The 18061-nt window shown below is 40.4% G+C and overlaps 1 protein-coding gene across 1 annotated transcript; it reads right to left on the reverse strand.

The window, feature by feature from the left end:
- Window positions 1–303: 303 nt before the first annotated feature.
- LOC143537587 (uncharacterized) lies at window positions 304–1086 on the reverse strand. The gene is made up of 2 exons (XM_077031322.1): window positions 867–1086; window positions 304–659 (listed from the first exon to the last, which is right to left on the reverse strand). Exons 1-2 carry the CDS (start codon window positions 1084–1086, stop codon window positions 304–306), a joined length of 576 nt encoding a protein of 191 aa, XP_076887437.1.
- Between the last annotated feature and the right edge of the window lie 16975 nt (window positions 1087–18061).

The raw sequence follows: 18061 nt of genomic DNA on the forward strand, positions 1-18061 counted from the left end.
TCGAAGATGGTACCCCGTTCTTTGTTACAACTTCCTTAATGAACAAGCTCGCTAACGTTTTGGGCGAGATGGCCTCTCGTATAGGCAGAAAGTGAGCAATCTTCGTTAAACGGTCCACAATCACCCAGATTGTATCATGATTCTTAGCTGTACGCGGTAACTTAGTTAGGAAATCCATGGTGATGTGTTCCTATTTCCACTCAGGTATCTCCAAAGGCTGTATCTTCCCATAAGGTTTCTAGTGTTATACTTTAACCTATAAGCAAGTTAAGTACTTGCTGACATAATCCACCATTTCGTTCTTTATACCCGGCCACAAATAGTCTTTTTTAAGTCCTGATACATCTTGGTGGATCCTGGATGAATCGAGTACCGAGACTTATGAGCCTCGTCTAGAATTCGACCTCTAAGTTTCCCATGTCGCGGAATCCACACCCGATCGAATCTTTTCTTTACACCTCGAGTAGTGTCAATCAACTCAGTTTGCTGTATAAAAATTCTCTCTTTCTTCATTAACTCTTCATCAATAAAAACCTCTGACTGGACCTTACTGATCAATTCAAAGAAACCCGAGTTGATAATCAACTTATAGGACTTCACTATCACGATGATTTCTTCATTCTTCCGGCTTAAGGCATCAGCGACTACGTTAGCCTTTCCTGGATAATACATGATGTCACAGTCATAGTCTTTAATCAACTCTAACCATCTTCTCTGTCTCATATTCAGCTCTTTCTGCTTGAAAAAGTATTTCAAACTCTTATGGCCTGTATAAATAGTTCACTTAGTACCATACATATAGTGTCTCCATATTTTGAGAGTATGCACTACAGCGGCTAACTCTAGATCATGCGTCGGGTACGTACTTTCGTGAGTCTTCAACTGTTTGGACGCATACGCTATGACATTTCCTCGTTGCATTAACACGCAACCAAACCCTTGATGTGAAGCATCAGCACAAACTACTAAATCCTCGTTACCATCGGGTAAAACAAGAATTGGAGCCTGCGTGAGCCTCTTCTTCAATTCTTCGAATGTTTCTTCCTGATACTTACCCCAATTGAACACAACAGCCTTTCGGGTCATACCGGTCAACGGTGCGGCTATCTTGGAGAAACCTTGAATGAACCTCCTATAATAGCCAGCCAACCCTAAGAAACTGCATATCTCAGTTGGGTTTTACGGCGGCTTCCAATTCTTTATCGCTTCAATCTTCGTTGGGTCCACCGTAATCCCCTCGGGATTGATTATATGACCTAGGAATTGTACTTCTCGTAGCCAAATCGCGCACTTTGAAAACTTGGATTACAGTTTCTCGTCCTTCAAGACTTACAATACTTCTCTCAGATGCTTAGTGTGGTCAGACTCGCTCTTCAAGAAAATCGGTATATCGTCAATGAAAACGATAATCGACTTGTTTAACATTGGCCGACATACCCTATTCATCATGTCCATAAATGCTGCGGGAGCATTCGTTAGACGTAAGTACATAATGAGGAACTCGTAGTATCCATATTGCGTCAGAAACGTTGGCTTAGGGATGTCTGCCTCTTTCACTTTCTACTGATGATAGCCCGATCTAAGTTCTATTCGCGAGAACCAACTAGCACCTTGTAACTGATCGAACAAGTCGTCAATCCGTGGTAACGCATATCTATTCTTCACCGTAAGCTTATTCAACTCACGATAATCAATGCACATTCTCATACTTCCGCCTTTCTTCTTCACGAACAACACCGGCGCGCCCCACGCGGAAATACTCGGTCGTATGAAACCTTTGTCGAGGAGTTCTTGCAGTTGGGACATCAGTTCTTTCATTTCAGATGGCGCCAAGCGGTAAGGTGCTTTCGCGACGGGCTGTGCTCCAGGTACTAACTATATCTGGAATTCTACCTCTCGTTCCAGTGGAAAACCCGGAAGGTCCTCAGGGAACATTTCTGGATAGTCACATACTATAGGAACGTCTTTTACCTCCTTTGTCTCCGCAAAAGCGTTGACAACATACGCTAGGTAGGCACCGCACCCTCGCCTTAACATTTTCTCGGCTTTTATCATAGAAATGATGTTAAGCCTCGAGCTTTCCTTATTACCATAAACCGTCACTGTACCACCATCCAAGGACTTTAACCTTATTAATCTGCTCTTACACATTATCTGAGCCTCAAACTCAGACAACCAATCCATTCCCAAAACCACATCGAACCTTCCTATGGTCATTACATAAAGGGTCACAGGGAACTCACATCCCTCTAACTCTATCTTACCATCCTTAACCATTCTCATTATCCTAATAGAGGTTTCACTAGCCGTCTCTACCATAAAAGTTCAATGTTACATCTACAAAACTTCTATTAGCACCTAAGTCGAATAAAACAGAAGCAGAAATACCGTTTACTAGAAATGTACCTGCCACGACATCGGGGATCTGCTTGGCCTGTTCTCGGGTTAGCATGTAAGCTCTGGTCTTCGGTCTTTATTTCATAGCATCTTTCTTTCCGGTTCCCCCGGCTTCACCTTCAGTACACTCTCTTGCAAAATGACCCTTCTTCTCACACTTATAACACGCGGGTTTAGCAGTACAAACCGGAGCAAAATGACCCACCTTCCCACACATGTAGCACGCATTCGATCCCATCCTATACTCACCACCATGAACTTTTCCACACTTATGACAGACAACATTACCCTTTCCCCATTTGCACTCACCACCGTGCATTTTCCCACACGTCTGACACAGCTTCTTCTCCCATACCTTACGATTTTTGTCTTTAGGGTTCCACAGCTGAGTACTGGGTCTTTTAGTATGAGAAACCCACTTATTCTCCCTCTTCTCATTCACTACAACTTCATCTATCGCCAGGTCATCGTAAACCATTTCTGTAAGTTCAAACACATAATCAAATGTAGCAGGTATACTTGCCCTGACTAGCGTGCGAACATTTTGTGGTAGTCCTCTCACATAACAATTGATCCTTTTCGCTTCAGTATTCACCATCTAGGGCACAAGTCTTGACAGTTGGTTAAACTCAGTGGTATACTCGCGATGTGTCATCTATTGCCACGTGCCTCCCCTCAAGCAGCCTGCGGCATTCTATTTACCTGCGTGCATACTAAAAGTCAGCTACGATGAGTGAGTTCTAGAACAGGATTATTCTTACATATATACTTATTCTTACATGTTCTTTCATTATGCACTAATATTACTCAGTATTATTCTTACACAGCATACAATTTATTCTTACATTTTTGCACATATATTATAAGGGTCTGCCACCCGGATTCTTGCACCGATATCATAGAGTTGGCCACCCTATTCTTGCCTAGGTATTAGAAGGGCCTGCCAACCTATTCTTGCCCAGGTATTAGAAGAGCCTGCCACCTTATTCGTGCCCAGGTATTAGAAGGGCCTGCCACCCTATTCCTGCCCAGGTATTAGAAGGGCTTGCCACGCTATTCTTGCCCAGGTATTAGAATGGCCTGCCACCCTGACTCTTACATTATATTCATAATTGATTTTTACAGTCATATTTAGTTATCAAGCTAACACATACAAATTCTTACAACATTCTTTCATTCTTGCCTTAGGTATTCACCTCCATCATGTATGTATATACAGGAGTGTATATATATATATATATTTCTAGTCTTACCAGTATGCACACAGCCCCGAAAACATTTCAAAGAGAAATGGGGCTAGAACTCACCTGAAGACGATTCCTCTCCGAGTTTATCGTAATTCCTTTCTTTAATTGAGCTTGGCTATCATGGAAGTTTCGCTTCGCATGGAAGTTCGCTTCGCATGGAAGTTTCGCTTCGCATGGCTTGTGTGATGCGAATTCTTTTCCCTTCTTCATTTTTTACCATTTTACAGCCATTTTCCTTCGTATACCCGTGTATTTCATAGTCCAAGCATCACATTTTTGTCCCATATCGCACCCGTTGGGCTACGGGCTACCAAGTTTACATTTTCTAACTTCCTATGGCCCGATCTACTAATATATCAGTTTGCATGTCGAAACCAACCATAAAACTTAGCCTTTTGCCGAAGCTTACCTTTTTGGCCTCGGTTCGGGTTCGGATCTGGGCTAACCCGAGGATCTATGCATGCTCTTGGTTGTTTGATGGTGTCGAACACGAGATTTACCCCTTCCTTTTACTCGGAATCGGATGTGGGTGCTAGAGAGAAAGTGTGTGGGTGTTCTTGAGTGTGTTTGTAGTGAAAGAAAAGAAATGGAGTGGAGGATGGGGTATATATAGGGGGTCCATGGGCCCTAGGGCCCATATCCCCTCCCAAGCCCAAACCCAACATAATCTAATCACTATCACACAATCAAATTAATGACACACACATAATAATAAATTTTCTTTTATTTATTACCTCAAAATACGGATGTTACATGAATGAAGACTGGCATCGAAGACAGAAGATCCACAGAAGATCTAGCCAACTAGAAATAAGATGAAGATGAAATGAAACTGATAGATCTTAATCATAAAACGTACCTTATAAGCTTGGTTTAGGTTAGATCTTGAATAAAATGTAAATCCTAGAGGAGTTATTGAATGGTGAATGGATAAGAATCAACCTTGCAACTTTCCTAAATCTAAGGTGGAATGGAATGGAATGTTTGTGTGTATGAGCAGAGGGAGTATGTGTGTGTGAATGTCTAATGATGATGAGGGCAATGATAAGGATGAGGTTACAATTAGGGTTTTAGAGGTTTAAATATACTAAGCCCAAGGCTTTAGGCCCGTAATCCCTCTTAAGCCCATGACACCCTAAACTTATCCTTTCTCATCATTATTATTTAATTAAATTAACTAACATTACGCGACACATGATTAAATAAAACTTATATTATTATTTTATTTAATAAGTATCAAAGTGCGGACGTTACAATTGATGAATGGCTGCGTAGAATTGACTTGGCTTGATTGAATTTGATAGGGAATGAGCAACATAAGTTCACGAATGGAAATTTGGGTTAAGTCACCACAATTGTTATTTTAATTTAGGAAATCACACTATTGGACCCTAAAGATTGATAAGAGTTGCTCCTTGTTCCTAAAGTTACTATGGCGCACTAAAAAAATTAACTATAGCCCCCCCCCCCCCCGACTTTAAATTACAACAATTCTATCAATATTCAAGGCTGTACAAGTGTTTTCCATGTTCTGGGAAATTACAGGCGTTATATAAACGTACCTCATGTGCGACCAGATCAGGAGCCGCGTCCCCACCAGCATCCGCATCTGCGCCGACTCCTGCCTCAGCACCCTTGCCGATTGGTTGGTCGATAATCTGCACCTCCGCTGGCCCGAGTGGGGGACGCTGGACTAATGCACCGGGTCGTAAGGTGCGTGCCCCAACCTCGGTCACGAGATGGTTGTATGGCCCGAGGGGCCCTCAAATACCTAAAAAATATCATGCTCGAGAAACGGTTGAGGTCCAGCGGGTGCGGAGGGACCCCTTGGATACGTAAATCACCTACCTGCGTTCGTACCCCAAGGAAATCGTAATCTGGGTGACGTACGGGCCACCCAGCAAGGACTCTCGCAACTATCATCGAAAGTACCCGGCAGAGTAGTCTGCAAATCCCCGAGCGAGGTTGGAGGGCGTGCCGGTCAGTAGGCACCGCAAAAAATAAGTCACGGAGGCTGCAGTGCTCCATGCCCTGACTACGCCTCGTAACAGACTTGGCAAACAGCCTAGTATAGTATAGTATAGTATAGTATAGTATAGTATAGTATAGTATAGTATAGTATAGCATAGCATAGCATAGCATAGCATAGCATAGCATAGCATAGCATAACATAACATAACATAACATAACATAACATAACATTACATTACATTATATTATTATATTATATTCACGTACCTGTGCAACGTGTCCCTGATGCTGGAGACCTTTGCTTTCGTAGCCCTAGGCCCGAAAGCAGCATCGCTAATCGTGCTCCACCAGATCTACAGGTAGTCATCTGGTAACTGGTGTATGCTCTTCGTGTAAATCGGAAGCCGTACCTCTGCCTTCGTGTATAGACCGATCGCCACAACGAACTCTTCCATAGATAGGTGAATATCTCTCTCGAACATGCGAAAAGAAATCTCCGTGTGATATCATCTACATCCTCGCCTAGTTACCTCATCGCGATCTCCAGGTACCCGCCGCGCGCGCCCTGAAACCCACATTAACAAGAATGTTTTTAAACTGTATTAGGTAAGTAAACTGAAAATGCAAATGATACCTGACAAGTAACATAGAGTAAAACTCTAGTGTGAGCTCCAATTGTGCATCTTGGGCAACAGCAAAACAACGACTCCAGGGCGTACCATCACCGATGTACTCGATACTCCAAGCCTGGACGTCAAAATAGTCTATAAACCGCTAACAGATGACCATGTTATAACACGGGGCTATCCGTCGAAGGCACAGATACCGGTCGGAATAGTCGATACCGACCTGAAATTGCACATGCGGGTAATCAACTAAAATGCCATCACCCTCTATCGGGTGGTGCTCATGCTCATGCTCCTACTCCTTCTCCACATCCTCATTCACCCTTGTACTTGAGAATACCTTTACCTTCCACTGTTGTGTAACAATAAGATTTCAGGGCTAAAAAGTAGCCCTCTTTGATCCTGTCTTCTAGCTTAAACATACCTAAGACCATTATAATATAATATTATATAACATAATAATAATAATGATAAGAATAACAACAACAATAATAATATAATATAATATAATATAATATAATATAATATAATATAATATAATATAATATAATATAATATAATATAATATAATATAATATAATATAATATAATATAATATAATATAATATAATATAATATAATATAATATAATATAATATAATCATCGTACTCAGTATATCCCACCAATAGCAAAGCTATGGTAGGGTCTGAGGAGGGTAAGATGGAGGCAGCCTTACCTCTACCCCATAGGGATAGAGAGGCTGCTTCCGGTGAGACCCCCGGCTCGATAGTAGTTTTGCATCAAGCCTTGGACATAAGGCACATATCACTCAATCATCGGGACACCGGCTGATCGGTGCATGTACCCTTATCTTTCAGCTATCAACGCCACTACATGATGCCTGATAATATAATATAATATAATTAAAAAAATTATAAACCCAGACACGACGTATAGCACTGTACAGAACGACTTTGATGTCGGCGTCACACCAACAAACTGAACAAACTTACACATGTTCGTATTGTAGGTTGTGTTAATCAACAACACCTCGGGGAATGCACGTCAAATTTTACACGACTTATTATGACAGAAGAAAATATCATTTGTCATGTCGGTGGAAGAATTCTCCCAGGCGTAGAACACGATACCATTGTTATGGAAAATTTTTTCAGTACCAGTATTGAATTTAATAAAACTTTAATAAATATTATAAATATTGGTTTTACGTAGTAAAACTAGGAAGGTTGTGAACTACCTTCATGAGAGTATCGCCAATTTTTTCCTGATCTTTATATTACTCACGGCGTTGTATATGTCCTTGATTTTACATCTGCAGCTGGGAAAATGCTCGCTTACAACTGTGTAAATTTGACCAGGCCTCAAGTCGTTCCGGTGTAACGTTGCAACCAAATCAAGTTCAACGCTGGTCATTTTCTTGAGCCGTGCGTACCCCTCCTCAAAGAAAGCGGGATCATGGTTGTGTGTCTCGTTTACTACTTCAAGCCTCAAACAATGATCTTCCCCGTCGTGCCTCATACAAAACACTTTTTAATACTACCGGTATGCCTGACCATGGCCTTTAGTTTCGGTTCCTCTCCACGAGTTCATGCAAGATCCACACCGTTTTTCCTTAACCGTTGGACCACAATAACACACGCATGCTCCCGTCCTCTCTTCTTGGCCCAGTCCTCCAACTCATTATTATGGGACTCAAAAATCTGAACATTTTTAAAACATTTTCAAAAAAATAATAATAACTTAAACAAAACATATGGTGTCTTATAATATCTGTTTTATACGAAACTGTCGGCTCGCGTATGTAATGTGCATCAAATTATCATCATCATCTTCGTTTCTATCGTAATACGGTGGCACTTTTATTGTACATGGTACGAACACTGAGTTCCGTAATACGACGACACTTCTATTAGTACATTGGGAACAAGGCTGGGTTCCGTAATACAATGCCTCTCCTACTGGTAAATTGTAGGAAGAAGAAGACTGAGTTTCGTAATACGACCCGTCAACTGTTAACTGGTATGATGGCTGACTGTAAGACTGTTTAGGCTGACCATCGTAATCGAAATACTCCTGACAAACATAATAATAGCATATTTTAGTTAAAAAGCAAATAACGACTTTATATTAAATAAATATACAACAAAACCTGGTTCAAATTTGGTAACCCTGGCATGCTACGCTGGCCGTAAGACTGTTCAAGCTGACCATCGTAACCGAAATACTCCTGACAAACGTAATGGTAACATATCTTAGTTAAAAAGCAACTAACAACTTTATATTAAATAATTATACAACGAAACTTGGTTTAAATTTGGTAACCTTTGCGTGCTAGGCTGATCGTTATGCGCTTATCCCGGCTCCTTCTTGTTCAAGTATGTGAAAAAAATGGTTGAACCACGAGATTTTTTTTTGCTTCTCAGGTGGTGAAATGCATGTGAATATATACTATATAATAAATAGAGTTTTCTAAGTGCCACATGTCATCATCATGATTATCCTTACAAAATTTTCCCTTATCTCTTTCATATTAAATTAAATACATTTCTCTTTTTTATTAATAATTTAGTATTTTATTTTTTTTCTATTTAATCTTTCATTTTCTCTTTTTAATAATTCTTTCATGATTTAAAAAAACTAATACCAGCATAAATACATTATTTTGTTTTATATAAATATATCGTATTAGTTATTAATATATTTTTTTTTATAAGTAACCAAGTTTCATGTTCATTTTTAATAATGATGCCAAAAATTAAGATTTTAAATATTTTATATTAGTTAACTAATATTGAGGTTTTATAAGAAATGATATTATTGAAGGAAGAGGCAAGGTTAATTTACAATTAAAATTTCAATAAAATATGATATTTACTATGAAGCAAGTTTTTTTTTTCTTTCTAACCCTTAAATTACAAATTCGCTATTGATATTCTTAGTGTTTATGTTAATTTAAACGAGCGGGTTTCTTTACCCGGTTAAAGTATCAAACATGGTTCAGGTGAAAACAGTTTATGATTAGAATGAGTTCCGGCCCATGGGTTGGTTTTAAAAAAAATAGGCATTACAACTTATTTTTTTAATTGACCTAAAAATCCACAAAAATATAAACACTAGACTACATGTTTTGATTTTTCAGGTTAATGAGACAACTTCTACCTTGGGAATACAAATGTTAGATATTAGCACACTGTTAATCAGATGATAAATTGACTTTGTAGCATTCTATCATTAAAGATTTCAAAAATATAGATTTTTTTAGTGAACGAGTTATACTCGTACCAAAAAATGAGGTCGTTCAAGAAATTAGCAAACGTTTTCTATCCATTTTTTCTGGGAGATTTAAAATATTACCATTATTCAAATGGTATCCACTTGACATAAAATGATACATTACAACAAAGTATTAGTTTCATGACGTTTAAAATCGCCACAAAATCTAATGTTGTCATGTCATATGTTACTCCTGAAATACGATGTTGAAGTGATGTTGCTTAAGGTGGTGTTTGTTTTTGCTTGAAACATCTGCATGAGGCTTATGTTTGCGGGCGCGCAGACATAAGCTTCTGAAGACTGTTTTTTTTGTAAATAAGATATGCAAACTGCTTTTATGGCCTTAAAAAATAAGCTATTGTTTAACTTCTTTACACATCTTCACACTTCTTAACATCCTACCAACACCCAATGTCCAACACCACCACCACCCATCGTGCGCCGCCACCACCCACTGTCCGCCACCACCCACCGTCCGCCACCACCGTCCACCACCACCCACCGTCCGCCGCCACCACCGTCCATCACCGCCACCACCCACCGTCTGCCGCCACCACCGTCCATCACCTCCACCACCCACCACCGCTGCCACCACCCACCGTCCGCCACAAGCACCGTCCACTACCACCACCACCACTGTCCATAACCACCACCACCACCCTCCATTACCACCGTCACCCACCCGTCACCCACAACCATCATCCACTACCACCACCCACCGTCTGCCACAACCACCACCTACCATCCGCCACCAACACCGTCCATCACCACCCACCCGTTGGCCACAACCATCGTCCAATACCACCACCCACCATCCGCCACCACCACCTACCATCGGCCACTAAAACCGTCCACCACCCACCACCACCACCTACGATCCGCCACCAACACCGTCCACCACCTACCACCATCACCACCACCACCCACCACCAACTATTTTACTAGTCTACAGACGTTAACTGACTTCTATCTACTGTGATATGTATGATAGGTATCTAATTTTCAGCTTATGCAAACGATACCAAGTTTATAAAACAAACAGTATTATATTTTCAGATTGTAGACCTTCATACCACATCTTCAGTTGCAGATATGAAATCAGATGAAATCAGATCGCAGACAGTTTTTGTCTTAAAAAACAAACAGCACCTAAGTGGTCTTCGCAACGAAACTAAAATAGATGTGAAAATGCGATATGATAACCCTGTTATAGAAGCCAGAAATCATATCCGGAGGTAATACTAGAACTCACACTTTTATTCTTAAAAAGAAAAATCCTATACCTTTAGATAAAATGATTAATTTAAAAAAATGAAATTTTCACTTTGTTTTTGTTTTGCAATGAAGATTAATAAAAGCAGTCAGTCATTATAGATTGTTGCTTTGTTTTGGGACAATTTATTTTAAATCGTGACTAGTTATACATTGCATTATCTAAAGTTAAAAGCACAAACAATATAAAACTACTAAGTTTTAATATAGAAAATAAAGTTATAAATAAAACTACAAATATTGTGTACAAGGAAATATTTAGAGATTTATGAATTTTCGAACGACTTTTTATTTTCATATTATATAATGTGTAATTTATTCGATTATATAATATATTTGTTGAAATTATTTAAATAAATTTATTTATTCAACCAATGTGTTACACGGGTAGCTAACCTAGTATATAATAAAGAGAAGGGAAGGGAGCCTGGGAGCTCAATAATTCATATTCGACCCAATTCGTCTCGTATATTATTATACGTGGCGTATAAGGTACGACATGACAACAGACAAGACTGTCATAGGTTGTCTGTACCCTATACGCCGAGTATAAGATTATATACGACGTATTGAGTACAACAGAAAAAACAAAAAGTGCCCCTATACGCAGGCATATATCCTATACGCCGCGTATTTAACAGTGTATGGGATGTCCCATCAGGACCCGTATGTTTCCCTATGAGACAGATAACCTTTTTGCAAAAGCTGCGCTGCTCTGACAATTTCTCACCGTCTAGTTTCGAGTTTGGATTTTCTAGCGACACCGCCCCCATTGCAAAAACACCGACCTATACGCGGTATATGACTCGGTGTTTCTAGAAAACACCACCAATTTTGTCTTATTATGTTTTTTTTATTATATTTTTTTCTTTGTTATTTTGTTATTATTATTATTATCATTATATATTAATTATTTATTTAATATTTAATATTATTTTGGTGAAAAACAGTTAACACATATATATACCAAAAATCATTGTTATATTGATAATCTGTACAAATGAAAGAAAATACGACAACAGAACATAAAAATCTACAGGAAGTCCTCCATGTTCATGCCCATGCCGTCGTTGTGGCCCTCGAGGCCCCGGAACGCGTCACCGACGTCGGCGTCGTCCTCTCCCCTGCGCCTCACCCCCGAACCGTCCTCGACATCCACGCCGTCGCCCCGTCTGTGCCTCATGGCAGACGTGCTCACCTCGTGGTCAAAATTGGGAGGGGGTGGCGGTGGCACGGTGTACCGCTGTCCAGATAGCTCCGCTACCTGACTGCTAACAAGCTAGTCGATCTGGCGCGACATCTGCCTCATTCCCAACTCTAGGGCCTGCAACCTAGCATCGGTGGCGGGACCCAGACGCACCAGGCGATATGTGCGTGGAACGTGCTGCGTCGGCCCCTAACAACAAAACAACAGAAATACGTTTAATACGAAGACGAATTAAAAGAAACGATAATATATTAAAACGTACATGAGATGCGCCCGGATCCTCACGTCTGTCACCACCATCGTCCGAATCCCCGCCGGCCCCTCCCCTGCGTCCACAGGCTCATAGACAAGCTCCACCTCTGGTGCCGCGACCGGGGGAGGCTCGACTAAAGGCACCGGGACGTAAGGCACACGTGCCCCCGCCCCGGACACCAGTCGGTCGTACGGGCCGTTGGGACCAGGGAACGAACACACAATGTGCATGCCGCCGCAACGGATGCGGTCCAACTCAGTCAGAGGGGTCGGAGCGATACGCAGGCCGTCCACCAGAGATATCGCAAGCTGGGTGACGTACCCGCCACCCATCAAGGACCCTCGTCCCTGCCTGAACTGGAAGCCGACAAAATAGTCTGCAAACCCCCTAGCGAGGTTGCAGTGCGTGTGAGTCAGCAGACACCTAAAAAAAACAGGTCGTGTTGCGACACGCAATGGACATCGCAATCAGCCTGTGTAGGTCCCTATGTAATATAAGATAATATAATTTATTAACAATATAATATAATATAATATAATATAATATAATATAATATAATATAATATAATATAATATAATATAATATAATATAATATAATATAATATAATATAATATAATATAATATAATATAATATAATATAATATAATATAACGTACCTATGCAGCGGGTCCCTTATAGCCGAGACCTTCGACTTGGTGTCCAAGAGCCTATCCCGGAAGTCGTGATCGCTGATGGCCCTCCACCAAACCCGCAGGTCGTCCTCCGGCATCTGGTGGATGCTCTCCGTGTATATCGAGCTTCGTACCTCCTGCGCGGTGTATAAGCCCAGAGCAACCGCGAACTCCTCCATAGATAGACGGACGTCCTGCCCGAACATGTGGAAGTAAACCTCCGACTGTGTCTTATTGGTGCCTGGCACCCTCATCTGAATCTCTGGCGTACCAGACGCACGGGGCCTGCAATAATATAATATAATATAATATAATATAATATAATATAATATAATATAATATAATATAATATAATATAATATAATATAATATAATATAATATAATATAATATAATATAATATAATATAATATAATATAATATAATATACTTATGTAATGCGTATTGTGGAGTAAACCTCCAGTGTCAGCTCCCGGTGGACTGATAGTGGCATACTGAAGCATCGACTGCAGGGCGTATCCTGTCCGATGTACTAAGCCGCCCGCTGGTAAGCGTCACAGGACTCCAAAAACGACCAGGATATAATCGTGCTAGGAAACGGGTGCATCTGGCGTAGACGAATGTATCGTGTGTGGGCGTCAGAACCCTTAGTGAACTGCACATGAGGGTAGGTGACCAACACGTCATCACCCTGTGGGGGTCCGCGGCCCCGGCCCGCCCCATCTGCTGCTCGTACTCCTGCTCGAGCTCCTCCTTAATCTCGTCCCCAAACTATAACAATAACAAATAATAATAATAATTATAACAATAACAATTACAATAATAACAATAATAACAACAACAACAACAACAATAATAATAATAATAATATTTATAATAATAAAAAATAAATAATAACAATACTAATAACAAAAAAAAAATTATATATCAAAGGCGGCGTATAAGGCTATATGCTCGCGTACAACTGTGTAAATTTGACCAGGCCTCAAGTCTTTCCGGTGTAACGTGGCAACCAGATCAAGTTCAACGCTGGTCATTTTCTTGAGCCGTGCGTACCCCTCCTCAAAGCAAACGGGATCATGGTTGTGTGTCTCGTTTACTACTTCAAGCCTCAAACAATGATCTGCCCCGTCGTGCCTCCCTAGGAGTTTAAATACAAAACACTTTTTAATACTACCAGTATGCCTGACCATGGCCTTTACTTTGGTTCCTCTCCACGAGTGCATGCAAGATCCACACTGTTTTTCCTTGACCGTTGGACCACAATAACACACGCATGCTCCCGTCCTCTCTTCTTGGCCTAGTCCTCCAACTCATTATTATGGGACTCAAAAATCTGAAACATTTTTAAAACATTTTCAAAAAAATAATAATAACTTAAACAAACATATGGTGTCTTACAATATCTGTTTTATACAAAACTGTCGGCTCGCGTATGTAATTTGCATCAAATTATCATCATCATGTTTGTTTCTATCGTAATACGGTGGCAGTTTTATTGTACATGGTACGAACACTGAGTTCCATAATACGATGATTCTTCTATTAGTACATTAGGCCAAGACTGGGTTCCATAATACAATGCCTCTCCTACTGGTAAATTGTAGGAAGAAGAAGACTGAGTTCCCTAATATGACCCGTCAACTGTTAACTGGTACGATGGCTGACTATAAGACTGTTTAGGCTGACCATCGTAACCGAAATACTCCTGACAAACATAATAATAGCATATCTTAGTTAAAAAGCAAATAACGACTTTATATTAAATAAATATACAACAAAACCTGGTTCAAATTTGATAACCCTGGCATGCTATGCTGACCGTAAGACTGTTCAAGCTGACCATCGTAACCGAAATACTCCTGACAAACGTAATAGTAACATATCTTAGTTAAAAAGCAACTAACAACTTTATATTAAATAAATATACAATGAAATTTGGTTCAAATTTGGTAACCTCAACGTGCTAAGCTGATCGTTATGCGTTTATCCCGGCTCCTTCTTGTTCAAGTATGGAAAAAATATAATATAATATAATATAATATAATATAATATAATATAATATAATATAATATAATATAATATAATATAATATAATATAATATAATATAAACATAACAACGTGGTGTAAACTTACGTAACGCGTATCGTGGAGTAAACCTCCAGTTTCAGCTCCCGGTGGGCTGATAGTGGCATACTGAAGCATCGGCTCTGGGGCGTATCCTGTCCGATGTACTAAGCCGCCCGCTGGTGAGCCTCACAGGACTCCAAAAACGACCAGGATATAATCGTGCTGGGAAACGGGTGCATCTGGCGTAGACGAATGTATCGTGTGTGGGCGTCAGAACCCTCAGTGAACTGCACATGAGGGTAGGTGACCAACACTTCGTCACCCTGTGGGGGTCCGCGGCCCCGCCAACGGCCCCACCCCTGGCCTCGGCCATGGACCCGACCCCGCCCCATCTGCTGCTCGTACTCCTTCTCGAGCTCCTCCTCAATCTTGTCCCCAAACAATAATAATAACAAATAATAATTATAATTATAACAATAACAATTACAATAACAACAACAACAACAATAATAATAATAATAATATTTAATAATAAAAAATAAATAATAACAATACTAATAAAAAAAAATTTATATATCAGAGGCGGCGTATAGGGCTATACGCCGCCGCTGATGGTCCCTGCAAACCGACAGCCGGACTCTGGCCGACGGTTTTATCCATCCACACAACAGCATCATCATCATCACATCATCAACAATACAACATCATCATCATCTTAACATAATCAACATCATCAACATAATATTAAAAAATTGCCTCCATGTTGTGTCGGTGTCGGGTCAAATCTCTTCGGCTCGTGTCGTATTCCGGTCGGTTTCTGTCCAATATAGATTCGTGTGTGGATGCTCGGATGGTCGGGCGGGAGTTTTGAGATATGAAATAAAGTGGCAGTTGAACAGCCAGCCAGCAATATAAGGGGCACAAATACGCTGCGTATAGACCTATACGCGGCGTATTCTGCCTAATTTTTTTATTTATTATTATTTATTAGTATTTATTATTTATTAGTTATTAATATTAATTTCTTATTTAATTATTAATATTTAGTTATTAATATTAAAATTAAAATTAATTTGTTACTTTTATTATTTTATTTTATAATATTTAGTTATTATTCGTATTTTTATTATTTATTATTATTATTAGTTATTAGTTATTAATATTAATATTAATATTAATTTGTTATTTAATTATTGTTATTTATTATTAATATTATTAGTATTTATTATTATTATAATTATTTATTATTATTAATATTATTATTTATTATTTACTATTTATTATTATTATTATTACTATTATTATTATTATTATTTATTATTAATATTATTATTTATTATTTATTATTTATTATTATTATTATTATAGACTTTTCATCCATTGATACATTGTTTTCTATAAGCTGTCTAGATCTACATTAGAGGATTCCCTTCGCCAACCCTTGTGTATCTGTTCGTGCTCCTTCATACGTTGTCCGTACAGTGTTTTCCATTCGAGGGCCGCCGGTACGGTGCTTCTTTCCCAATTAAGGTTCGGCGTAGGCATTGAGAAATCTCCTACTAGTTTAATATATATCCAGTGATCACCTTTCCAGTGAGCAATGCCTATAACCATTGGATCCGGAATCAAGTCAGGACTGATTCTCAATGGGAAGTAAGATTCCGTCTGATTGCCAGCTAGGTTGACTAACACACAAGTGTATGTCTGAGCAGCCACGTGCCCGTGACCGGGTACGCTGAACCAACGACTCGGCGGCACCGGTTTGACCGTGTTGGAGTACGGAATGCTAGAATGAACCCAGCCGTATAATCTGTCATCCTCTTTGTTGAACATCGACCTCCACCACCCTTCGTTCGTTTACCGCTCGTTCTGCATTGCCCACCTAATATACGGCCAAAGTTTTTCATGTATCCCCAAACCCACGGTGATTGATCGGAAACCACAGTTACCGTCTGGGCGTACGTTTTTGATGTCTGGGACGACGGCCAGCTAGGAATGACGCTCCTAAACATTTCTATCGCCGGTACTTGCGCTGGCGAAACCATCAAAGGAAACCCGAGGTGAGCACCCGTAGGTTTCGATGTCTTAGGTCGTCCCCGAGGAGTTTTAAACCGCGACGCTGACTGGGACAATGAACGAGTCAGCGAGGATGGGGTGGGGGTTTCTTGGCTGGCCCCTATGACGAGGATGGGTTGTAGGAGCTGTCTAGGGAGACCTGGAGCGGGGGTGTATGAGCTGTGCCTCAGGGGATCTGGAGCGGGGTGTATGAGCTGTGCCTCGGGGGATCTACTTTTTTGGGACGCCCCCGAGGATCCTCTCTTTTTTCGGGTGACTTCTTTTTAGATCTCCCAGGAATAGCAGATATGAGCTTCGCGAAAAAACTTTTCTTCTGATTAGGGTCATCTATGGACAATAGCGTATCATTGATTTCACGCATACCTGCTTCGTAGTTTGGGTCTTCGTTCGGCGGATAACCTGGATCAAAATTAAGCCTCCTCCAGAACGGGTCAACATCCTTTATTGGGATACACGTGTCGTTAACTATGTATCCCTCAATCTGAAAAGCACATGGCAGCCCCGAAGACGAATACAAATGGTGGTCGCATGAAGCCCCGCCGTCATGCATCTTGTGTCTAAACTCATACTCGTTCACAAGTAGACCCAGAGCGTGAATCGACACCCTGTTTATTAACTTCTTCAACCAGACGTGCTGTCGATGTCCTTGACCTTGGAACAAGAGTCGTGAAAAGATTTACCGATCTCTTTCATCTGCGAGTCGACCATTTTAAGGATGTGCCTGGAAATTGTGTCGAGCGAGTTGTTGCTTCCATTGAGGTACCTTTTCCGATTTGTGTGCTGGCTCTCAACTCGGTTCGTCGTAGTTTCGCCGTAGTTTCAGCGTTCGTCGATCCAGCATGCTACAAACTTGTGTCTGTATAGATCCAGCCAGCTGTTGCGAATGTATTGCCAGACCTCTGAAAAATAAAGGGAAACGTTACTAAGACGTATATTTAGGCTATTAAAAACTGTCATCCGGTTCGAATGACTCACCTGCTCTATCGTCCTGTATC

This window comes from Bidens hawaiensis, unplaced genomic scaffold, assembly GCF_021521415.1.
Source record: "Bidens hawaiensis isolate Kalapana, Puna unplaced genomic scaffold, B.hawaiensis_p1.1 tig00011229_1, whole genome shotgun sequence".
NCBI lineage: Eukaryota > Viridiplantae > Streptophyta > Magnoliopsida > Asterales > Asteraceae > Bidens > Bidens hawaiensis.

What these genes read in the sequence shown, in the direction of transcription:
- LOC143537587 (XM_077031322.1), bottom strand. Translation starts at nt 1,086, where the DNA reads ATGACCCGAAAGGCTGTTGTGTTCAATTGGGGTAAGTATCAGGAAGAA. An exon ending in ACAGTTGAAGACTCACGAAA is followed by an intron (nt 660 to 866) that starts GTACGTACCCGA and finishes TGTATTATCCAG; the next exon opens with GAAAGGCTAACGTAGTCGCT.